The sequence below is a fragment of the Cetorhinus maximus genome, chromosome 19, assembly GCF_964194155.1.
Source record: "Cetorhinus maximus chromosome 19, sCetMax3.hap1.1, whole genome shotgun sequence".
Lineage (NCBI taxonomy): Eukaryota > Metazoa > Chordata > Chondrichthyes > Lamniformes > Cetorhinidae > Cetorhinus > Cetorhinus maximus.
Window position 1 is genome coordinate 19,337,741 of NC_135897.1, and position 25,414 is coordinate 19,363,154.

The following is a 25,414-nucleotide window of genomic DNA, read 5'->3' on the forward strand; positions in this document are numbered from 1 at the left end:
GTATAGTCACTGTTGTAATGTGGAAATGTGTTAGTCAATTTACACTCAACAACCTCCCACATACAGCACTGAGATAAATGAGCTGATGATATTTGAGAGATGATTATTGACCAGGACCCGGGGAAAATTCCCCTGCTCACCTTTGAACCATGCCGTGGGATCTTTTATGCATGAGAGGACAGATGGACTTGGTTTAATTACCGATCTGAAAGACAGCACCTTTGACAGTCTAGCACTATCTTTGTACCACACTGCAGTGTCAGTCTGGATTATGTGCTGAATTGGGGCTTGAACCAGTTGGCCTTCTGATTCAGAGGTGTGAGCTGCCACTGAGCCTAGTTCGTATTATATTGGGGCAGCAACATGGACGCTTGAGTTCTACAGCGGAGCTCTTAGGTAGTTGAGGTGGAAAATCATTTGGAGTTCCCCTACTCCACTGACATTGAGGAACTGCTCCTGGAAAGTGCAAGTGTTTGACAGGTTACCAACAGCAGGATCAGCTTCACCTGCACCGTCAAACAGCCTGCACCTTGCAAGTGAAGTATAGCTGCCTAGGCACGTTGCTGGAGGGTGGACTTGTATGCAAGAAGAGTAAACACCTTCAGGACGGAAGTGCGAGGGGGAATAAAAGAAGGAAAACAACAGCTTGCATTTATTTAGCACTTTCAATGTCACAGAGTGTCTCAAGGTGCTAACCAAACAAAATTTGGCCCTGAACTGCATAAGGAGACGTAAGATCATGTTGGTTAAAGGGGGTTAAAGGAGCATCTTAACGGAGGACAGAGAGAGAGAAACGGTGAGGTTTAAGAAGGGGAATCCAGACTTCAGGGCCTTAAACCGCTGAAGGCACAGCTACCAAAAGAAAATTGGGAATGCCCAGAGGCCAGAATTGGAGGAACACCGAGTTCTGCGAGAATTGTAGGGCTGAAGGGCAAAAAGGGAGAAAAACCCACTGCCAACATTTCTTCAACATAATCTTTGGTATCTTGGACTAAGACATATATAGAGTAAACAATACCTGGGAGTGAGACCTTGACAGCAATCTAATCGAAGTGTTGAATGGTTAATATATGGAATAAAGGACAAGTTATAATGAAGAAAGCACAGTCCCGTTAGTTAGAGAACTTCTGGGGTCGTATCTAACCCTGTTAGCCTATCTGTAGGCGACTATTGCTGTGCTTACAAAAAGACAGACTGACATTTATATAGGGCTTTCATGACCACTTGATGTCCCAAAGGCCAATGAAGTATTATTGAAATGTAGTTCCTGTGTACTGTGGGAAATGCAGCAACCAATTTGTGCACTGCAAACTCCCACAAACAGCAATGTAATAATGATCAGATCATTTGTTTTTGCAATGTTGATTGAGAGATTAGTATTGGCCAGGACACCGGAGGTAATTCCTCTGCTCTTCTTCGAGATTGCATCATGGGATCTTTTATGTTCACCTGAGAGAGGAGTAAGGACTTTGGTTTAATATCTCATCTGAGCCACGGCAACTCCTGACGATGCAGCACTCCCTCAGTACTGCACTGCATTATGCTCAGGTCCTGGAGTAAGACTTGAACCTACAACTTTGTGACTCAGATGAGAGTGCTACTAACTAATTCCCACACATCCCAACAGGTGCTGTTGGCAAACCTTGGGAGCCTGAAAACACAGCTGATATTTCTGTGCTGGCTCACACAGATCGGAAAGTATCGTAGCAAGTAACATTTTGATTACCTACAACACAGGCCGTAAGAACAGCCTTTTGGGTTTTGTATAAAAGTAGAAAGAGGATATACAAACACGTAGAGCCTGAGGCCATTTTAATCCTTCAGTCAACATCATAGTGCATTTGATCCTGTTGGCTGAGGTTCAGCGTCAGTGTGAAAACCAGCTGAACCCAATTCTCTGATGCATGCAGTCAACAATGTGTAAAATGCTGAAGTTTATCTGTGTCTCCTCTCACGTTTTGCTTTCGCCCCTCAGTTATGGCCACGCTGCAGCTCCCAGCTACTAACTTGGCCAACCTGGCTAACCTACCCCCAGGGACCAAACTCTACCTAACAACCAACAGTAAGAACCCCTCGGGCAAAGGAAAGCTGCTGCTGATACCCCAGGGAGCTATCCTGCGGGCTGCCAATCCAACAGGTAAGATCTTTCTGCATCAGGCTATTTGGGTCAAGTTAGAATGCAGAGCTGCATTACCTACCTGGAAACTGGCATTACCTTCGATAGAGAAGTCCCTGCCAAACATATAATGTTAGTGTATTGCACCATTATATACTGTGACACTATGATGGAAGTGACTTGCAGATGTTCAGGAGTTACTGGCCCTTCTCACCACCCACCCCATGTCTCTCCCCCCCACCACAAGCCCCATCATATCCAATGGGCTTAGTGAAACGTCTGAAATGGACCAATCAAGCCCAAGGAAAATTCCCATTGGTTGTACCACTAAGAATCTACCAGGCATTACTGTGTGCAGGGGGGTTTTGGAGGGTGATGCATGCCAACATTGCACATGTCCTAGCGACTGCAGGGAAATGGGAGCAGGTGACCCGACTGCAATGTAGAACCAAGCCTAGGACTCAGAGGTTGAGGCTATCATTCAACCCTCTGGGGACATATATGAGGCCACAGATCAGGTCAATTCCTCTCTCTGTCCAGTGGAGTTCTGTGTGATGTCAGACGTAAAAGAGAGAAGAAGGATTATTAGCATTTACACACATGAGGGTGGCTATTCTTCACTGACAATGCTCACTCTATTGGAATAGTTGTCTCCCCCTCTGTCACTTTAGCTAATTGATGGTGTGTGTTACAGTGTGCCACTAATCAGTAAATCAAACCCTTTCCATTTACTCCTGCCCAGACAGAATCGTTAGCAGTCTACAACATCTGTCCCAGATATTCAGTAGACTGAATACTCCAGTCCAGTGCCTGTCCGTTATCTCCTGTATGCTGCTTGTCATGTCTACCGCACACAACTGAGTCCCAAATGGGTTAAAACAGCAAGATTACAGGTTCGAGCTCCTCTATTTCCCCCTCACCACAAACAAACACACAGTATTAATGCTTCCCCCTCTTCTAACACACACAACCTTACTGCCACCCCCTTCAACACACCATTCACTGTCCTCCTCACTACACACAGCCTTACTTCCACCCCCTCATCACATGCAGTCTTATTGTCCCCCTCACCCCACACAACCATAGAGTCTCCCCTCCCCACACAACCTTATTGTTTCCCCCGTCTTACCACAGACAGCCTGACTGTCGCCTGTCACCACAGACAGCCTTGCTGCACTCCCCCAAACCAGGAAGTGTACTGGACAATTACTGCTCATAGTCATTACTTTTTCATTCATGCGATGTTCCTGCGGACTTTGTTTGAGATTTATCCCATGGTAATGTTCTTTCAGCAGGGCAGCAAGTGCAGGGAGCATCAACGAGCACGACTGGCAGTATTCAGGGTACCGTAGTTAGTGGATTACCCCAACAGCTGGGCTACACATCATACATCCTCAAACAGACGCCACAGGTCAGTCCCAGGATACCTCCATCCATCGCTAGCCGCTCATTTGTGTTGCTGTTTTCAGTGGTCAGGAAGGAACTAGGTGAACAAATGACCAAAAAATGAGATTTTGGGTCATTAGGACTGCTGTGGATAGCTGATATAGGAATGGGAGTAAGCTATTGAGTCTGTTCCGTTATTGCCTTTTTTCCATAACCCTTAATATCGTTACTTAACAAAAATCTATTAATCTAAGTTTCTTCTACCTGTAACTGTGCGATATAGATTGGTAATTCAAACACGTGCTGTATGCAGTGTTGCTATTGAATTTCTGGTGTGGCCTGTGAGTTGTGAGACTGCCCATTGGTAGTGCAAGGCCACAAAGTGGCCCCTTCCATCTTCACATTAAATGGCTTCATTCCCCCTTAAATACTTGTGAGCAAATGCAGGGGCACAGGAGCAAAAATGTTTTAATTGGATGTTGTGACTGTAAGGGAAAGGGCTGTGTTTTTCAGCGGGTTTTAACTCTGGTTCCTGGGTTTTAATCTAGCCCATACTAAGGGAATAAACATTCTCCTTTTATTTCTCGGTCACTGTTTAACTCTTATCTTTTTCTATTATATCTCTCTGTCTTTCTCTTTTTATCTTTTTATGAGTAATGTTGTATATGAATTTCAGTGTCAGTGTGTTGCTAGGTATGTAGGCCATATGCCCCAAAGACCGGTGGATCAAATGAAATAGCATGTCCTAGCTGCTGTTCGCAAAGGGCGAGGTACAGACGGTTTCCAAGCAAATTGTGCTCGCAAAACTCAAAACACGGTGTCCAACATTAGATGTGATTCCGCGATTGGATAACATTTGCTGATTAATCCTCAGTGTGCTAAACATTACACTGACAATCAATTTAAGATTGTCAGCCGGGCTTGCAGTGTGGCACATTTGCGTGTACTGGAAGCTCCATATATTAATACACAGGGCCCTGTTCTTTGCAGACAGAAAGAACATGAACGCACACTGTGCCTGTTTCAGATAAACAAAATAAGTGACAGCCATTTGCTGACTCATTCCTCAGGGCAATGCCTTCACCAATCAGGCTCAAGCTGCCTGGTTTAAATTTCAAACAATGCTTGGTAGTTAACTGTCAGTCACTATCACTGATGCATTCTCCATGGCAATACCACTATCAATCAGAGTCCACTTGCCAACCAATCAGCACTCTCTTCACATACAGTATAAATTGTTATTTTCCCCTTGTATCGATATTCTTACGAAGTGTCCTGATGAAAAGCTTCGACATGTTTTTTTTTGCAATACTTTTTTCTTTCTGTTGCTCTCTATCTCTGTTTATGCCTATCTACCTCAATTGTTATGTATCTATTGCTATTTATTTATCTCTTTCTATCATTTTTATTTGTATGGCTCTGTCTCTATCTCTCTGTCGTAAGAGCCCTCAAATGAAGTACGTTTGGAACAGTGTCAGTCAAGTTGCACTGTAAAATGCCCCTGAATCAGCACGCACTGATACTAAATTCAGCCACACACAGCAAGATCACAATGTACCTCGTGTTAGAATCGGAAATGTCACACTGGTGCAGTTAGGAGCAGGTATTTTGTATGGTTGGAACTTATTCAAAAATGAAAGCACGTCAAAGATTTTGCGCATCACTGTGTTGCTTTTTTAGCTGTTTCCAATCATTTCTAGAAGATTTCTGTCTCATCAGTGGGACTATAACGATACAATTAGAGGAACGGGCTTCAAAGCATACCCAGGTATAGTGGAGTTATGGAGCCGGCATGTTGTGAGCGATGTGTAATACCAGTGGTTAGAGGGTTAAAATATGAGCACAGGTTGCCTATACTTGGCTTGAATCTCCTTGAGTTTAGAAGACTGAAATATGATCTAATTGCAGTGTTGAGAACCTTAAAAGGATTTAATGGGGTTGATACAGAGGAACTATTTCCTCTCGGTAAAGTTAGAGCTAGACCATCTAATGGGAATTCAGGAAGCATTTTTTCATACGATAGGTAGTGGAATTCTGGAAAGTTGTCCCCAAAAAGCTGTGGACACAGGAATAATTGTGACTTTTAAGACAGAGACTGATAGCTTCATATTCGTTGACAATCTTACCTGACAAAATCTAAGGCGGGTAAATGGAGTCGAGGTACAGATCATTCAGAATCTAATTGAACAGCCCGAGGTTCTAAATGACCTGTTCTATTTCTTATGTTCCTAGTGTTATGATCCCAGTAGAGACCGATAACTTTTAAAAAGCAAGGAATCCCCATGATGCCAATGAAAAGAAAACTAATGAACAAGATTTCACTTTTCAAAACTTTTACTCTAAAAGTTAAACCAAAATCAACATACTTCAAACATTAATTAACAGGCAAATGATGCTTCAAAAAAAAGTATCTTTTGTGTTGATACAACAAAGATATGCCTAAAGTAGTTACAAGCACTCACATCACTTCCCACACAAATGTGGCAGTGTGTGCAGTCTCACAGTCTTTCCAATTGAGCCTCAAGTACTCCATCTTTCACTTTCCACTCAATGGATTTGGCCTTCAACTTGTTTTCACCTGCAGCTGTATTCTATCCAAAGTTCCAGGATGCGATCCACACCCAAACAACACACCCCTGCAGAACCCCACCCAGCTAGATTCACAACACTCTTGATGGCACAGAATCCCCAGAGACTTCCTTCTCTGTTCCCTTCAAACAGTCTTGTTGGCTCTAGCAAAACTGAAACAGCAGCAGTGGGGTTCTTGTCCAATCCACAATCCCTACTCCCCCTGTCTTCAGCTCTCTGACCTTTCCAAATGTATAACACATGTTGTAACACAGCCCCTGCTCTAGAAGAACAGGGCAGCAGACACATGAGAACACCATCACCTGGACGTTCCCCTCCAAGCCACAAACCACCCTGATTTGGAAATATATCGCTGTTCCTTCACTGCCGCTGGGTCAAAATCCTGGAACTTGATTCCACAAAAGAGGACACAAATAATCTCCCAGAAATGTTAGTGAACCAAGGGTCTAGTGAGAGGGAGGAATTGAAGAAAATCAGTATTAGTAAAAAAATTATGCTAGAGAAATTAAAGGGATTAAAGGCTGAAAAATCCCCAGGGCCTGATAATCTATATCCTAGAGCATTTAGGAAGTGGCCCTGGAAATATTGGATGCGCTGGTGGCCATCTTCTAAAATTCTGTAGACTCTGGAGCAGTTCCTACAGATTGTAGGTGGTAGATGTAACCCCACTATTTAAAAAAAGAGGGAGAGTAAAAATAGAATTATAGACCAGTTAGCCTAACATCAGTAGTGGGGAAAATGCGAGAGTCTATTATAAAAGACGTGGTAACAGAACACTTGGAAAGCGTTAACGGGATTAGACAAAGTCAGCATAGGTTTATGAAAGGGAAATCTTGCTTAACTAATCTACATTGAGTTTTTTGAGGATGTAACTAGTAGAACAGATAAGGGAGTACCAGTGGATGTGGTGTATTTGGATTTCAAGAAGGCTTTTGGTAAGGTCCCACATAAGAGGCTGGTGGGCAAACTTAAAGCATATGGGATTGGGGGTAATATACTGGCATTTATACATATACATATACAACAGAGTATGGGAATAAATGAGTCTTTTTCCGGGTGGCAGGCGATGACTAGTGGTGTAACACAGGGATCAGTGCTTGAGCCGCAGCTAATCATGATATATATGAATGACTTGGATGAGGGAACCAAATGCAATATTTCCAAGTTTGCTGATGACACAAAACTGGGCGGGTTATGAGTTGTGAGGAGGATGCAAGGAGGCTTCACGGTGATTTAGACAAGTTGTGTGTGTGGGCAAACACATGGCAGATGCAGTATAACATGGATAAATGTGAAATTATACACTTCGTTGTGAAAAACAGAAAGGCAGAGTATTATTTAAATGGTGATATGTTGGGAAATGTGGATGTACAAAGGAATCTGGGCATCCTTGTACACCAGTCAATGAAAGTAAATAGGCAAGCAATTAGGAAGACAAATGGTATGGTGGCCTTCATTGCAGGAGGATTTGAGTTCAGAAGTAGGGATGTCTTACTGCAGTTATTATACAGGGCCTTGGTGAGACCACACCTGGAGTAGTGTGTGCAGTTTTGGCCTCCCTACCTAAGAAAGGATATACTTGCCATAGAGGGAGTGCAGCGAAGGTTCACTAGGCTGATACCGGGGATGGCAGGACTGTTGTATGAGGAGAAATTGGTTCGACTGGGCCTGTATTCACTAGAGTTTAGAAGAATGACAGCGGACCTGATTGAAATGTATAAATTCTAACAGGGCTAGACAGACTGGATGCAGGGAGGATGTTTCCCCTGGTTGGGGAGTCTAGAACCAGGGGCCACAGTCTCAGGATACAGGGCGGGCCATTTAGGACTGAGATGAGGAAAAATTTCTTCATTCAGAGGGTGGTCAACCTGTGGAATTCTCTACCACAGAAGGCTATGGAGGCCGGATCAGTGAGTGTACTCAAGAAAGAAATTGATAAATTTTTGGATATTAGGGGCATCAAGGGGTATAGAGAGAAAGCGGAAATATGATGTTGAGAGAGAGGATCAGCCATGATCATATTGAATGGCGGCACAGGTTAGAAGGGCCGAATGGCCTACTCCTCATACTTTCCATGTTTCCTAACAGCACTGTGGGTGTACCTACACCACATGGACTGCAGCGGTTCAAGAAGGCACCTCATCACCACCTTCTCAAGGGCAATTGGGGATAGGCAATAAATGCTAGCCTAGCCAGCGACGTCCATCCTATGAACAGTTTTTTTTAATTCTCAGAGCCTTCTCCCTGCTCCTTCACCAGCATCTATTCTGAGCTGCAGGTTCGGAGACCAGCTGTAATTCAGTCTCCAAATTAACTGTCTATTTACCCATTGTTTTTTAACTTGCATCCCCATTGCAGCCTCAGGTTACATGGGCATTTCTTAGAACTAAAATGCTTGCTAGGAAATCCAACTTGACACTATTCAGAAAACATCCCAGGTTCACTTTGGAATTAAAGGGACATTCCCAGAAGAAAATACAGGCTTATCCCAAATCACAAGGGTCATCACACTAAAAATGTCTCACTCAAATCGAGTGTTATGTCATTCCTGAGTACTCAGCTTTTAGTACAGCATGAAGCAATTAACTCTCAGAAACTGCTCTGTAAACAGGCCCCCATAGTTGCTGCGGTTAGCCGAGCAATTAACTAAGAATTTTTAATATATCGATGCGTATTGTGTTAATGGGGCAGCAGTACTTCATTGTGAAATCACTTCTCTAGCACCAACCTCCCTTTGCATACGATGGTAAGAAACATAATATGTACCAAAGGCAATGTCTATGGCTTGGCTGACACGCAAAAGCAGTAGTTTTCCATAAAATTTTACATAACAGAAGAAGGCTGTTTGGCCCATCGTTGAAAGAGTTATCCAGTTAAACCTGTGCTCTCCCCATAGCCTTGAACTTTTTCTTTTCAAGTATATATCCAACTTCCTTTGCAAGTTTCTATTGCTTTTACCACCCTTTCATGCAGTGCATTCCAGATCATAACAACTCTTTGTTTTTAATAAGAAATCCCCTCATCTCCTCTCTGGTTCTTTTGCCAATTATGATAAATCTGTTACCGACCCTCCTGTCAGTGAAAATAGTTTCTCCCTATCTACTCTATTAAAACCTCTCATAATTTTGAACACCTCTATTAAATCTACACTTAACTTTCTCTGCTCTAAGGAGTACAAATCCCAGCCTCCCTAGCTCCGCCATATAACTGAAGTCTTTATTCTTCCAGCCATTCTATAACTCAGGTATGTATAGCCAGAAATTCCACATGTTCCAGAAATGTGAATCTACTTGGACTTCCAGAAGGCCTTTGACAAGGTGCCGCACAGGAGGCTGCTCAGTAAGATAAGAGCCCATGGTGTTAGAGGCAAGGTACTAGCATGGATAGAAGATTGGCTGTCTGGAGGCAGAGAGTGGGGATAAGGGGGTCCTTCTCAGGATGGCGGCCGGTGACAAGTGGAGTTCCGCAGGGGTCAGTGTTGGGACCACAACTTTTCACTTTATACATTAATGATCTAGATGAAGGAACTGAGGGCATCCTGGCTAAGTTTGCAGATGATACAAAGATAGGTGGAGGGGCAGGTAGTATTGAGGAGGTGGGGAGGCTGCAGAAGGATTTGGACAGGTTAGGAGAATGGGCAAAGAAGTGGCAGATGGAATATAACGTGGGGAAGTGTGAGGTCATGCACTTTGGTAGGAAGAATAGAGGCATAGACTATTTTCTAAATGGGGAGAGAATTCAGAAATCTGGAGTGCAAAGGGACTTGGGAGTCCTAGTCCAGGATTCTCTTAAGGTTAACTTGCAGGTTGAGTCGGTAGTTAGGAAGGCAAATGCAATGTTGGCATTTATTTCGAGAGGACTAGAATATAAAAGCAGGGATGTGCTGCTGAGGCTTTATAAGGCTCTGGTCAGACCACATTTAGAATATTGTGAGCAATTTTGGGCCCCGTATCTCAGGAAGGATGTGCTGGCCCTGGAGCGGGTCCAGAGGAGGTTCACGAGAATGATCCCAGGAATGAAAGGCTTAACATATGAGGAACGTTTGAGGACTCTGGGTCTATACTCGATGGAGTTTAGATGGATGAGGGGGGATCTGATTGAAACGTACAGAATACTGAAAGGCCTGGATAGAGTGGACGTGGGGAAGATGTTTCCATTAGTAGGAGAGACTAGGACCCGAGGACACAGCCTCAGAGTAAAGGGAAGACCTTTTAGAACAGGGATGAGGAGAAACTTCTTTAGCCAAAAAGTGGTGAATCTATGGAATTCATTGCCACAGAAGGCTGTGGAGGCCAGGTCATTGAGTGTATTTAAGACCGAGATAGATAGGTTCTTGATTGGTAAGGGGATCATAGGTTACGAGGAGAAGGCGGGAGAATGGGGTTGAGAAACTTATCAGCCATGATTGAATGGCCGGGCAGACTCGATGGGCCGAATGGCCTAATTTCTGCTCCTATCTCTTATGGTCTTATGGTCTTTGGAGCCAGTGGCTCACACACTGGCTGATTTCCTCCTATTCAAATTGTCATTTGACAGCTGCCTTTTTTTCTTTCCAGGGCACATTTTTGGTTGGCCAGCCAGTTCCTCAGGCCTCTGTGAAGCATGGACCTGGTGGCTCTATGGCATCTGGCGTGGCAGTGCAGGGGCCATCTTCTACAGGTACTCACCAGCAGACAATCAGAGTCTCCACTGCCCAAAAAGCAGTGTTTGCACAGGTAAATGCTGCACTCTTCTAAACTGGTGGGACTGGGTTTTCTCATTTAGACATGAATTGCGCATGTTTTGAGATACAGGGGCATAATTATAGTTGGAGCATTGAATTAATTCAGGAATTATCTATAACCACAAAAGCTGCTCTTGAGGACTGGAGCAAGGCATGAGCCCAGGAAATACAAGGAAACATCCGCAGCTCAGGAGCATTTTACAGGATCTGTGTGAAACTCAAGGGCACACAGGCTGCTTGTCACATGACTCTTGGCTGACATTAGACTTTGTAGCGACTGCCTGCAACTTACTAGGCCCCTTCAAAGGGCATTAGGAGCCAGTCACTTAATATGGGACCAGTCACAAGTAGACCAAACTGGGTAGGGGTGACAGTACATTAGTGAGACAGTTAGGTTTTCCAGCACCAAGCACAGATTTCCAGATTTATACTGAACTTAGTTACACTTTCTTGCTTTGATGGAAATGCTAGCCCAGCACCATAACCACTAGGCTGCTGTCCCTGGTGTCTCTCTCGGGCCCATAGCCTTTTCCCACTACCTCTGAAGAAATGGGTTTCCTTCATGCAGCTAGTGTCCAGATTGACATGACTGAAATCAGGAGTTCTTGTAAGAAGAATCGCAGGCTCAGGCTCATTTCCCATTACTCCATACTGTAGTATTTCTGAGAATGGCCATTGAACACAAGGTTGGTTGGGATTGTGACCTGTTGTTAATTTGCCCAGCCATGAAGATGGAGCAACCTGGTTTTAGAACTGAGTTTTTGAGGTGCAGACCTTTGGCCCTAAAGCCAATTTATTGGAACCTGTTGAGTTGCATAACGGCCCATAACTTCCATGGAGTGGCAATCAGAATCGGAGTGCCACTGTGCTTCCACTTATTTACCTGGAAGTCAAGCCACTCTTTTCTTGCTTGGCCTTCTGACTCAGGCCAGGTGGGAACTGTGTAGTGCAGCGGGTTCCCGAGGCCTTGTGTCGAGAGCCGGAGAGTCGGAGGTAAGGAAGCCACGCCCCCTTTTTTACAGCATGAGCTGCTGTAAAGCTGGTAATGTTAAAGGTCCAGCCACTTGGGGAAGCCAGGGAGAAGGTAAGCTTGTAAGGTAGTTGGGTAGGATTGGGGGGGTCATTGTGTGTGAGCTTGGGTGGTCAGCTGGAGTGGTGGCCAATGGGGTGGAGGGGTTGGGTGATCAGTGGTGGTGTTGGTTAATGGGAGGGGATCGGGTGGTCAGTGGGGTGGCCGGGTGGTTGTGGAGCGTGATCGTGTGGTCATGAGGGATCAGGTGGTGGGGGGGGGGGTTGAATGGTCAGTGGGGCGGGTGGGATCAGGTGGTCGGTGTGAAGGGCAAAGGGGTCTGGAGGTGGTGGTGGTCAGTGGAGGGAGGTGGTCAGTGCGGTGGGGTGGTCATTGGAGAGGGACAGGTGGTTGAGGGGTGGCCAGTGGAGAGGGTGGGAAGGGTAGTTGGGGGGCGGAGGGGAGGGCAGTCAGTGATGTCCTGTGGGTAGTCTAGGGTGTTGGGGGAGCCCCGGGTGTAGTCGGGGTCCTATGCTTTGTCGCCGAGGGGGTAAACAGGTGGGACCCGTGGAGGCTCGGGTGGGTATTTGGGAGGGAGCAGGGTCCTGTGGGGGGTGCAGGGGAGGTAGTTGTTGGGGGTTCCTGTGGGGATTGGGAGTGTGGGGGCAGGGGGGGAGGGGTCAGTACTGTAGCTACCCAGAAGTTCGAAGAGGTTTTAATTCTTCTAATTTTTTTGGGTCACTATTAACATAAGACATTTGAAAACATCCAAAGTTTGTGACTTAAATTGCACTGTCGGATGGTTCCCATTGCAGTGCAATTGTCCAACGGAAGTTTGAACCTGGGGACTTTTGGAGTGGTGGTGGGGGTTTAGTTCTCCAGCGCTTCATTGGGATTCATCCCCTCCCCCCCAGTTATGATGCCCTGGAGTTCAGAAGTTAAAGGTCAAAATGACTGACAAATAATCTACATGGATTTGAGAGCCACTCATCCAACAAAGCCCCTCTTTGGTGGATTACTAAAAAGATTAATGCCAAGGCATTAATGGAAAATAGTATTAAAATTGACTGGGCAAATAGAGAGTGAAGGTTGTGTCTGGGGAAAATTGGAAAGTTTAAGGACAATATAATTAGCCTCAGGCAAGATGTAAGATTAGAGATAATTGCTTCCCCGTACGATAATGGATCTGTGCACCAGAAACCCAACTAAAACCATCAATGCTGCATTGACTAACTCCACTACAAGGAATTGAATAAATACCCTATATTGGAATGGGGTTGGGAATTAGGGTCCACACAAATAGATTGTGTGTGTGGAACCTAAGACTATAGAAATGTCAAGGGAGGATATAAGTGCTACATTTTTAGGTTTTTTTTTTAATATTATTTTTATTGTGTTATTATTTTATTACACTTTTTTTGCCCTGATTATTTTTAGCTTCCAAATTTCACACTACACGGGTATGTGAACCCAGGCTTCCTTTGTCCCAGAGAGAATGTTTTCAAATGCCCAAATATCTAGGTTAATGTGTAGCATGCCCAGGGAATGATAGAGCTCTGTCTTCGGTTTATTTAAGTTATTGATGTTATCCTGTGATCGCAGGTGATTTTCCTTGTCTTCAGAAGTGGTGGAGGTAACATAGCGTTAGACTGCGACTTAAGCTTTAACTCCCAAACAGATTTATTAAACAGTAAGAACGTAAATGACTGGTACTGGTAACACATGTATACAGTAGTTGTAAAGCCAATCTAGCTCCCCACGTAGAGAGAATAATAAGTAGTCCTGTGCTAAACTATGATAATAGCAGTCTCCTTAGGTTGCATATTTTTTCTGTTCCTTACTACCCATGGAAACTAAGATAAAAGCAAAATACTTGACTGGAAATGCTGGAAACCTGAAACAAAAACAGAAAATGCTGGAAAAACTCAGCAAGTCTAACAGCATCTGTGGAGAAAAAAAACAGAGTTAACATTTTGAGTCCTTATGTCTCTTCTTAAACCCACCTCAAACATAGAAAATAGGAGCAGGAGTAGGCCATTCGGCCCTTCGAGCCTGCTCCGCCATTAATTATGATCATGGCTGATCATCCAACTCAATAGCCTGCTCCCGCTTTCTGTCCATATAAACAATATAAATGTCATTACTCCAACCCCGTAAACAGTATAAATTTCATTACTCTCATGCCCACATGTCCGTCCTTGGCCTGCTGCAATGTTCCAGTGAAGCCCAACACAAACTGGAGGAACAGCACCTCATCTACCGATTAGGCTCTTTACAGCCTTCCGGACTTAACATTGAGTTCAACAACTTCAGACCATGAGCTCTCTCCTCTATCCTCACCCCCCTTGATATCCCCTTTTTTCAATGTTCATTTTCATTTCTTAATTTTTATTCTTTAATTTTTTAAATTTTTATTTTTTATCCACTTATTTTTATTTCTATTTCTATTTAAATTAATTTTTATTCATTGTTTTATCCTATTTTCCATCTTTTTTCCCACCACCGTCCCCTCCCCCCACCCCACCCCCACTAGGGCTATCTGTCACTTGTCCATGTTGTTCTTTCCAGAGTGCTTACCCTTGTCCTGCTATTATCACATTCTCATCTCCGACCTTAATGCCACCACTAGCACCTCCTTTAGCCAGCACCACTACTAGTAACACCCTTTTGTCCTTTTGTCCATGACATCTCTGGCAATCTCTTCTTTGCCCCCACTGGCCTTTTATTCAGCTTCATCTGCTCCACCCCCCTTAAACAGTATAAATTTCATTACTTCTCTTTAGCTCTGAAGAAGAGTCATTAGGACTCAAAACGTTAACTTTTTTTTTCCACAGATGCTGTTAGGCCTGAGTTTTTCCAACATTTTCTGTTTTTGTACCCATGGAAGCTATTTGGGCTGATGCATAACATGACAGATATTTATAATTGAATTGAATGGCTTGGTTCCTCTATTGGATACCAGTCTCGAGAAACCAGCAAGTTGTTGCAAAAGCTGTAATGATGTATGGACCTGATCAGGTGAACATTATCTCACTTGTGAAACAATAGGTTCGTTTTTGATATCTTTGGCATGATGAATCAATGGGCAATTAAGTAAAACAGACATAAACTAAGAGGGGCACAGAATTCTCAATCGCACCTACATACTTTTTCTTTCATTGTCATCAGCAACAGCTGTACCTGACCATGCTTTGGGTATTTAGTGCAGAATCATAGAATGGTTACAGCACAGAAGGAGGCCATTTGGCCCACTGTGTCCTTGCTGCTCTCTTTATGAGCAATTCACCTAGTGCCACTCTCTTGCCTTTTCCCATAACCCTGCACATTTTTCCTTTTCAGATAATTACCCAGTTCTCTTTTGAACGCCTCGATTGTACCTGCCTCCAACACTCCCAGACAGTGCATTCCAGATTCTAACCACTTGCTGTGTAAAAAAGTTTATCCTCATGTCACCATTGTTTCTTTTGCCAGTTACCTTAAATCTGTGCCCTCTGGTTCTTCATTCTTCCACTAATGAGAATTTCTCCCTACCTACCCTGTCCAGTGCCCTTATGATTTTGAATACCTCTATCAAATCTCCTTTCAACCAACCCTTCTCCAAAGAAAACAGTCCCAGTTTCTCCAATCTAACCATGCAACTTAAGTTCCTCATCCCTGGAACCATTCTTGTGTATCTTTTCTGCACCTTCTCCAATGCCTTCACATTCTTCCTCAAGTGTGGTGCCCAGAATTGGACACAGTACTCCAGTTGAGGCCGAGCCAATGTTTTATATATATTTAACAAAACTTTCTCGCTTTTGTACTCTATACCCTTATTTATAAAGCCCAGGATCCCGTATGCTTTAATGACCACACCCTCAACCTGTCCTGCCACTTTCAATGATTTATGCATATACAGACCCAGGTCCGTCTCCTCCTGCACCCCCTTGAGAATTGTACTCTCTATTTTATATTACCTATCTGCGAACTTCCTACAAAAAATAGTCACTTCTCGCCTCTTTGCATTAAATTTCATCTGTCACTTATCCACCCATTTCACCAACTTGTCTATGCCCTTTTGTGGCTGTACACTATCCTTCTCACAGTTCACAATGCTTCCAAGTTTTGTGTGTCATCTGCAGATTTTGCAGTAGTGCCATGTGCACCAAGATCTAGGTCATTAATGTATATCAAGAAGAGCAGAGGTCTTAACACCGAGCCCTGGGAAACTTCATGTAAACCAACCTTCAGCCTGAAAACCGGCTGGTCACCATTACCCTCTGTTCCCTGTCACAGAGTCAGTTTCATATCCAAGGCCAGAATTTTCTCATTGGTGTGTGGGGGCAGGCCCTGCACGCTGATGCGTAAAATGACACGCGGTGATGTCGGGCGAGCGTCCCGACATCACTGCACGCCATTGCGATATTTAGATGGACGGGCGAGTGATATTCTCCAGTGCATGCCCACCATTAATTAATCACCCAGTTAAGGCCCTTGAGGCAGCAATTGTCTGCTATTTTTCGGGGCCCGTGTGATCTTCAGGACGCAACAGGCAGGCGGGTAAGACACATTTGTATAAACTTCATTCACAGGCGGGATAAGAGGGGTTAGCGGATTTGCAAGTGGCATCTGTTACATATTTAATTGTGAAAGTTACTGACACTTGCCTGCGTGAGCAGAAATACTTCAAAACTCTTCACAGCTGCTTGGACAGGAGCCTTCAGGTCAGGATTCTACAATAAAGATCATTTTTGGGGCCTGCAGGTTTCAGGAAGCCTTCCCTTAGCCTGGGAATGGGAGTTGTACTCTCCACTGGAGCCAACTCCTCTGAGGAGGAAGAGAAGGCCAGAAGGGAGAGGAGGTCAGGAGTCCACATTCAGCCTCCAGGGGAGCCACCTTTGGGAGGAGAGGTACAGGCACAAGGGGCACAGGGCCAACAGGAAGTCCAAGGCGGAAGGGGCCACAGAAGATGCCACTATCCTACTGCCAGGGTTTACAGACGGCAAAGCAGCTACCTCAATACGTCTGAGGCGCAGTGCCGAAGGAGTCTCTGTCTCTCAAAGGAGACAGTGACCTCCGTTTGTCAGGTGATAGGCCCTAAGATCAGCTCCAACTGTGTGGGTGGGCACCCCATGGCAGTGGCGTTGAAGGTCAAGGCTGCCCTCAACTTCTATGCCTCCGGCTCTTTCCAGGGGTCGGTGGGTGATCTTTGCGGAGTCTACCAGTCAGCTGTCCACACTTGCGTCAAGCAGGTGACAGACGCTCTGTTCAGGTGTGCATTGACCTTCATCCACTGCTGCTGGGACAAGGCCAGCCAGGCAGAGCGAGCCAGAGGCTTCGCAGCGATTGCTGGCTTCCCCTGCATCCAGGATACAATTAACTGCACACATGTAGCCATCAAGGCGCCAGCGGGTGAGCCCGGTGCCTTCGTCAACAGGAAGGGCTTCCACTCCATGAACGTGCAGATAGTGTGTGATCACAGGATGCAGATTCTACAAGTCTGTGCAAGGTACCCAGGCAGCTCCCACGACGCCTACATCCTCAGACACTCCCAGATGCCGAGGCTCTTCAGTGCTCCAGCCCGGCTGGATGGATGGCTGCTGGGCGACAAGGGCTAGCCCCTTAAAAGGTGGCTCATGACGCCTCTCCGCCATCCAAGAACACAAGAACTAGGAGCAGGAGTAGGCAATTCAGCCCCTCGAGCCTGCCCCGCCATTCATTACGATCATGGCTGATCTCATTTTGGCCTCAACTCCAATTTCCTACCCTCTCCCCATAACCTTTTAACCCATTACTAATTAAAAATCTGCCTATCTCCTCCTTAAATTTATTCAGCATCCCGGCATCCATTGCACTCTGAGGTAGTGAATTCCACAGATTCACAATCCTTTGAGAAAAGTAATTCCTCCGTATCTCTGATTTAAATCTACCACCCCTTAGCCTAAAACTATGGCCTCTCCTTTAGCATCTTATATATCTCAATTAGATCTCCTCTCATCCTTCTAAACTCTAGCGAGTATAGGCCTAACAGCTCAACCTCTCATAAGACAAGCCCTGCATCTCTGGAATCAATCTAGTGAACTTCCTCTGAACTGCCTCCAATGCAACTACATCCTTCCTCAAGTAAGGGGACCAAAACTGTGCACAGTACTCCAGGTGCAGTCTCACCAATGCCTTGTACAGTTGTAACAACACTTCTCTATTTTTATACTCTATTCCTTTAGCAATAAATGCCAAAATTCCATTTGCCTTCCTTATTACCTGCCTTACCTGCATACTACCTTTCAGTGATTCATGCACGAGGACACCCAGATCCCTCTGCACTGAAGCATTCTGAAGTTTCTCTCCATTTAAATGATGTCACCTTTTTATTCTTCCGACCAAAATGGATAACCTCACACTTATCCACGTTAAACTCCATCTGCTAAATTTTGGCCCATTCACCGAACCTGCCCATATCCATTTGTAAATTTCTTATTTCTTCATTGCAACTGACTTTCCCACCTATTTTGGTGTCATCTGCAAATTTAGCAATAGTACCTTCTATCGCTGAATCCAAGTCATTAATATAGATTGTAAATAGTTGGGGCCCACGGACCGAACCCTGTGGCACCCCACTAGTTACAGCTTGCCATCCAGAAAAAGTCCCATTTATCCCTACTCTCTGCTTTCTGTTGGTTAGTCAATCCTCTATCCAAGCTAATATATTACCCTTAACAGAGTCTGAGCAGCGGCACAATAGGAGCCACGCCTCCACAAGGGCTGTGGTAGAGAGAACCATTGGTCTTCTCAAGATGCACTTCCGATGCCTGCACCGTTCAGGGGGTGCACTCCAGTACCCTCCAGATCGTGTGTCACTGATAGTGGTTGCATGCTGCGCTCTCCGCAATCTGGCACTGGAAAGGGGCGAAGCAGTGGACGAAGAAGGTGTAGACGCAGTTGCTCCGGCTGCACACGATGAGTCCAACAGTGAGTCCGAGAATGAGCACGCACAGGAGAATGCTGAGGGGATAGACGCTGACCTGGGCATCCAGGGAGGCAGGGACACCCAGAAGGCTTTAATCCAATGAACCTTCAGCTAGCCCACCAAAGATGGACCTCCAACATACACCAGGGCTGCATGCTCTATACTCGATACCTGAGTGCTAAATCTGCCTGGATAATTACATTAACTAAGGGCCTTGTCAATAAAGCTCAGTGTCAAAAACTCACTCATTACATCATGGGTAACCTCCCACCTGCAGAAGAAAGGAGTCAACCCGAGCTATGCTCACATATCAACGTTTAATGATTAAACAAAATGAAGTTCAGAAAAAAAAATACAATGGTGTTGCACATCACACCAAGTGGTCATGAACTAATAATGGGGCAACACAAAAGCACCAGTGAGAAACCCGTGGTGTGCCTAAGGTGCCTTAAATTTACGTTTACGAGTGCTATGTCTAGGTGCTCCACCCTCGCTGGCACTGGCATCTGAGACAGCCTGCTCACTGCTGTCCTGTTGGCCTCGATGACCTTGACGGCTGTCCTCTGGCCCGTGGAGCCTTTGATGGCCCCACCTAGGAGGGAGCGGCCAGCTCCACAGCTGGCATCTCTCCAGTCGTCGCATCCTCATTGGATGCCACGGTCACTGGGGGATGGAGGAGCTGCTGCCCTCATCCGGAGCGCCCTGAGAGGAGCCCACAGATACAACAGGCAGCTGCTGCGCCGAAGTGAGGTCGCATCGAACCTCCCTGCTCACTGTAGACGGATGGGCACCGAGCTGGGATACTCGGTACCCAAACCATCTCCCACACTGACACTGACCAGCTGAGGTCAATGCTGGGGTGAGGGCTTGCTGGTCTGAATGCATCCCCAGGAAGCCCTGATTGGTCTCCTGGAGGAGCCTCTCCATGAGAGTCGACACTCTCCATGCAGGAAGCATGGCGCTCGGCCATGAGGCTCATTGCATCGGTGATGCTCTGCGTGGACTCCTCCAGCATGGTGACCATGCCACACATTGCCTCATGTATCTCCGCCAGATCCCCCCGCATACCCTGCTGGACTTCCAGCATTTGCTGCCTCACGGACGACTCCAGAGTCACATCATCAGCCACCAACCGAGCATGTGCCTCGTCCCCAACAGTCCTCAGACTGCCGGCACCCTGGGCACCCTCTGTCTCCGCCCGCACCTCAAGTGAGTGTGAAGTGCTCTCACTGCTGTGCCCCGGGACACTAGCCGATGATCTAATTCCCACCGAGGTGCTACTATCTGCACTGGTGCCTGCCTGGCAGAGATGGTGTGACACTGGTGAGTCGAAATGTTCAGGGCCCTCAGGTGTGAGAAGTGGCCCCTCTGCCTCCTCCTCCCGGCCCTGCTCCGGGGATGCTGAAAGGAAGTACAAGGACATTTGATTAGTTACAGTGCAGACAATGTCAATATGCATGCCTGGCCCCTGGTCAGTATGCGCTCATCCTTTCATAATCAATGGTCAACCCATGTTACAAACTTCAGTCACTGAGCATTCAGCAGTGCCATGGCTGCTGGAACACACATGGTGACCTCAGTGCTTGGCAAACATACCTCCCAATGGCACCCCAGCCTCACAGCCACCGGTGGACCTGGGCGCCTGGCGCCTCTCCAGATCCATGGCCTGCTGCTTGAATGGAGTCACGACGGCCAACTGAGCCTGGCCTCTGCTGGGCCGGGCCTCCGCCAGTCCGCATCCGCTCAGCGGAATTGTGTGCTGTCTTCTCCTGAAAAGGAGAGAAGAGCATTGATTAGTCCAGCCTGTACCTGGATTCCCATTGCAACCCTGCCACCCCAACCAGAGTGGGACATGGCAGGACTCCAGTGCTTCGTCACCTTGCGGCTGCCGCACACTAATACAAAGAAGCCAGGGCGAAGCCCCCCCCTTGCCCACATGCTGCTGCCCCCATCACATTTGCCACCACACAGTCTAACCTTGCAAAGCAAGGAGGCACAAGCACGTGCAACGCAAAGCCCAGCAGATGAATTGGGAGCTCCCCTCCCTGCATGTCAGCGCCCTGACTTTGACATGTTTCGCAGTTCCAGCACTCTGCCTAGGTGCAGATCCTTGAGTTTCACCCACATTCTATACTCTGGGTGTCAGTCTAACACATGCTGCAGGTGCAGAACCCATCTCAGCACTACCCTATCATGGTGAACTAGGCATGGGCAATATCTGCTGGCCCACCCAGTGAGGGAAACATGCTGTGAAGGATTCAATGCTGTAACTGCACTCAGAGTTGTTTGGGCGGGGGGAGCGGATGGGCGCATTGGGGGGAAAGGCTGATGGCTGCATTAAGTGACCTCTACCAACATTGTACTCACCCTTACCGAGCGCAGGAGGCCATTGAATCTCTTGCGGCACTGGACCCACGTGTGTTGCACCACATCATGGGAGCTCACTGTCTCGGTCACCTCCTCCCAGGCATGTTTGGTCAGGTGAGGGGGCCTCCGCCTCCCGTCCCTCGGAAGCAGGACCTCCCGCTGCTTCCCTCCAGGAGGGCAGATAGGCGATCATCTTAAAAACGAGGGGCACACTCCCCTGCTGCCCTACCCACCGGCCTGGCCTGCCCCACTGACCTACCCTCCAGCCTGGCCTGCCTCACTGCCCTACCCTTCGGCCTGGCCTACTCCGCTGCCCTACCCTCCGGCCTGGCCTACTCCGCTGCCCTACCCTCCGGCCTGGCCTACTCCGCTGCCCTACCCTCCGGCCTGGCCTACTCCGCTGCCCTACCCTCCAGCCTGGCCTGCCTCACTGCCCTACCCTCCGGCCTGGCCTACTCCGCTGCCCTACCCTCCGGCCTGGCCTACTCCGCTGCCCTACCCTCCGGCCTGGCCTACTCCGCTGCCCTACCCTCCGGCCTGGCCTACTCCGCTGCCCTACCCTCCGGCCTGGCCTACTCCGCTGCCCTACCCTCCAGCCTGGCCTGCATCACTGCCCTACCCTCCAGCCTGGTCTGCTCCACTGCTCTACCCTCTGGCCTGGCCTGCCCCGCTGCCCTACCCTCCGGCCTGGCCTGTCCCCCTGCCCTACCCTCCAGCCTGGCCTGCCCCGCTGCCCTACCCTCTGGTCTGGCCTGCCCCGCTGCCCTACCCTCCAGCCTGGCCTGTCCCGCTGCCCTACCCTCCGGCCTGGCCTGCCCCGCTGCCCTACCCCCCGGCCTGGTCTGTCCCACTGCTCCGGCCTGGTCTGCTCCACTGCTCTACCCTCCGGCCTGGTCTGCTCCACTGCTCTACCCTCCGGTCTGGCCTGCCCCGCTGCCCTACCCTCCGGCCTGGCCTGTCCTGCTGCCCTACCCTCCAGCCTGGCCTGTCCCGCTGCCTTACCCTCCGGCCTGGCCTGCCCCGCTGCCCTACCCTCCGGCCTGGCCTGCCCCGCTGCCCTACCCTCCGGCCTGGCCTGCCCCGCTGCCCTACCCTCCGGCCTGGCCTGCCCCGCTGCCCTACCCTCTGGTCTGGTCTGCCCCGCTGCCCTACCTTCTGGCCCGCCGCTGCCCTACCCTCTGGTCTGGCCTGCCCCACTGCCCTACCCTCTGGTCTGGCCTGCCGCTGCCCTACCCTCTGGTCTGGCCTGCCACTGCCCTACCCTCTGGTCTGGCCTGCTGCTGTCCTACCCTCTGGTCTGGCCTGTCGCTGCCCTACCCTCTGGTCTGGCCTGCCCCACTGCCCTACCCTCCGGCCTGGTCTGCCCCGCTGCCCTACCCTCTGGTCTGGCCTGCCGCTGCCCTACCCTCTGGTCTGGCCTGCCGCTGCCCTACCCTCTGGTCTGGCCTGCCCCACTGCCCTACCCTCTGGTCTGGCCTGCCGCTGCCCTACCCTCTGGTCTGGCCTGCCCCACTGCCCTACCCTCTGATCTGGCCTGCCTCACTGCCCTACCCTCTGGTCTGGCCTGCCGCTGCCCTACCCTCTGGTCTGGCCTGCCCCACTGCCCTACCCTCTGGTCTGGCCTGCCCCACTGCCCTACCCTCTGGTCTGGCCTGCCGCTGCCCTACCCTCTGGTCTGGCCTGCCCCGCTGCCCTACCCTCTGGTCTGGCCTGCCCCACTGCCCTACCCTCTGGTCTGGCCTGCCCCACTGCCCTACCCTCTGGTCTGGCCTGCTCACCTCTGGTGAGCCCTTCTACTGGCCATTGTGAGCAGCCTTGCAAAAGCTGCCAGTGCTTCATTTAAACAGGCTGCCGGGTCGCCATTGGACCTGGCGGTCAGTGCACTCCCGCTGCTGCCCGCCCACTCCCGCTATCCTCGGGAGCCGTGCATTACGCTAGGTGGGCCTTAATTGGCCCGCCCGCGTAAAATGGTGGCATGGACCCGATCATGGGTGGTGATTGGGTCCGCGACCACCCGTTCCCACTCGGCCCGCCCGACATGGGTTAAATTCTCCCCCAAGTTGCTGTTGTCCCTTTCGTGGTTATGTTACTGGTAATCCAGAGACCTGGGCTAATAACCCAGAAAACATGAATTCAGACCCCACCATGGCAGTTTGAGAATTTGAATTCAATTTTTAAAAATCTGGAAATAAAAAAAAACTAATATCGGTGTCTTTTGTTGTGTTTGTCCTTTGTAGTGTCAGTCAGTAATAAAATTGCAGCTGATTCACTGTTGTCTTTTAGAGAAGGAAAACTGCTAGCCTCACCAGGTCTTTCCTATATGCGGCCCCATATAACACTCAATTCCCTATGAAGTGGGTTAACTAGCCACTCAGTTGCTGCAAACCATGGTTCAAGAAGGAGACCCACCACCACTTTATCCAAGCAACAAGTGACAGACAATAAGTTCTGACCTTACCAGTGATACCCAACTCCCAAGTTTGAATTGGAAAAAATCTGTGTTGATAAATTGTATGTTTTGTTGAAGGTTTCCTTATGTTTTATATATACCATACTGCAATAGATGATCATTGGCAGTGTTTCCCCTCATTTCTGTTTGTTGTGTGTAACCTGTATGTTGTGCTGTCGTTCCTTTAAGATTGACAAGCGGCTGTGCAGGCATGCATCTTAAAGGAAACATTGCTTGTGCATGCTGTTTGTTCCCTATGTGACACATTCCTAATTGCTGTGAGATCTTGCACCCGCGCAGCTTGGAAGGAATATTGATCGAAACATTCCTCATGCTTAGAAAAAATATTTCCACATTGATTTGTGAGCCCTCCAGGCCTTTCTTTCTTCATTGGGAATAGTTTCAATTCGCTTAGCTTTATTCACAGCTCATTGTTTTGTGATGTTGATTCATTCTTGTTCAATGAATTATTTTCAATTGCCCTGTGTTGAAGACTGCACACTGTTGCTGTTATAAAATGTTGATGTTATTGCCTCAGGCTTGCATCTTGTGTTTGCCTGCTGACCTTTACCTTTGTAACAGACCTTGCATGCTCCCACAGAATCATTGAATAATTTGGTGCCTTTAGCAATTGAACAGCTAAAAATGCAATAACAACCTGTATGTTGCTTTATGTTAGAAAGAAACTTGAGTGTCAGAGACAGACTCGAGAATCTTGTGATCACTGGAGCTTCCTTCTGGCAATTAATGAAGTCAGGACTGCTGAGTTACATTTCTTTCTGAAAGGATGAGGAGGAGGGCATGTGGGAGGACTTTTTGTTCAGAATACCACTGTACTTTCAGAAGAAAAAAGACCTGCTTACTGCAATCTGGATTTTCTGAGTTACCCTTGATCCCTGAGGCAGGGGCCTCCAAGGATCTGTCCTCCACCTCTTTTTAAACCTTGACTATTTGTTCATACATACGCTGACACACACAGCCTCTGTATTTACATTGATGCACGCAGCCTCACCACTTCTTTTGATCATGCAACCAATTTCTTGCTGTCTGCCTCTTGACTTTTCTCTCCTTCTTTAAAAACCTTGTGAAACCCATCTCTTTGACCTAACATTCAATCCAGACTCCTATCTTCTGTCCACCATTCAGCCATCAGTTCCTCTTGTTATTTCTTTGTAAAACTGACTGAAACATTTAGGTTTACACAGCGTGTTGAACATACTATGTAGCTGTAGTTCTTATCAGCAAATGGTGTGAATTTACCTATGCGGTCTCCCATGGTAGAGCCAGCCCAATGTGGCAGCTCTGTTGCTATCTTTGGGGCTGATCATTGGTGGATCTTCACTATTGGTGATGATATGGGGCAGCCTTGCAGGGAAGGATGACCCACATCACCATGCTCCATGCAGTTTGGAAAGGTGACATTTGGGGAGAAGAAAGATGGCGGTACGCCCTCTGCCACTGCCTATTGCATTGTGTTTATTGCTAAAGCAGGTGTAAATGTACTTATTTTACAAACAGGTTGTCCCCAGTGCCCAAGCGTCCTCTCTGCATTCACTCGTACATTCTCCTTCACCCGACGGAGCAGCAAGGCCACTGTCTGCAGCACTTCCTCTCTCTCAGCCTGGCACTACCACCCTGCGGGTGGCTGGAGGAGTCATTACGACAGCCAGTCTCTCAACACCAGTCTCAGGAACAGCACCAGCAACCGTAGGAACTGTGACTCTTCAGGTAACAGGGCAGAGAGTGGAGGAAGGGGAGGGCAACCCATGAACAAAGATAATAAAGAATGACAGCACAATAATTGTATGCTCAGCGTCACAGAAACCTTT

The 25,414-nt window shown here is 47.7% G+C and overlaps 1 protein-coding gene across 1 annotated transcript in view; it reads left to right on the forward strand.

The window, feature by feature from the left end:
- The window catches only part of LOC144694304 (YEATS domain-containing protein 2-like), an 82,756-nt gene that overhangs the window by 38,891 nt on the left and 18,451 nt on the right, over positions 1–25,414 (forward strand). Inside the window, exons 4-7 of the mRNA XM_078564636.1 lie at positions 1,976–2,137; positions 3,412–3,527; positions 10,648–10,806; positions 25,104–25,313. Of these exons, the coding sequence (XP_078420762.1) occupies positions 1,976–2,137; positions 3,412–3,527; positions 10,648–10,806; positions 25,104–25,313 (647 nt within the window). The remainder of the gene's footprint in view (positions 1–1,975; positions 2,138–3,411; positions 3,528–10,647; positions 10,807–25,103; positions 25,314–25,414) is intronic.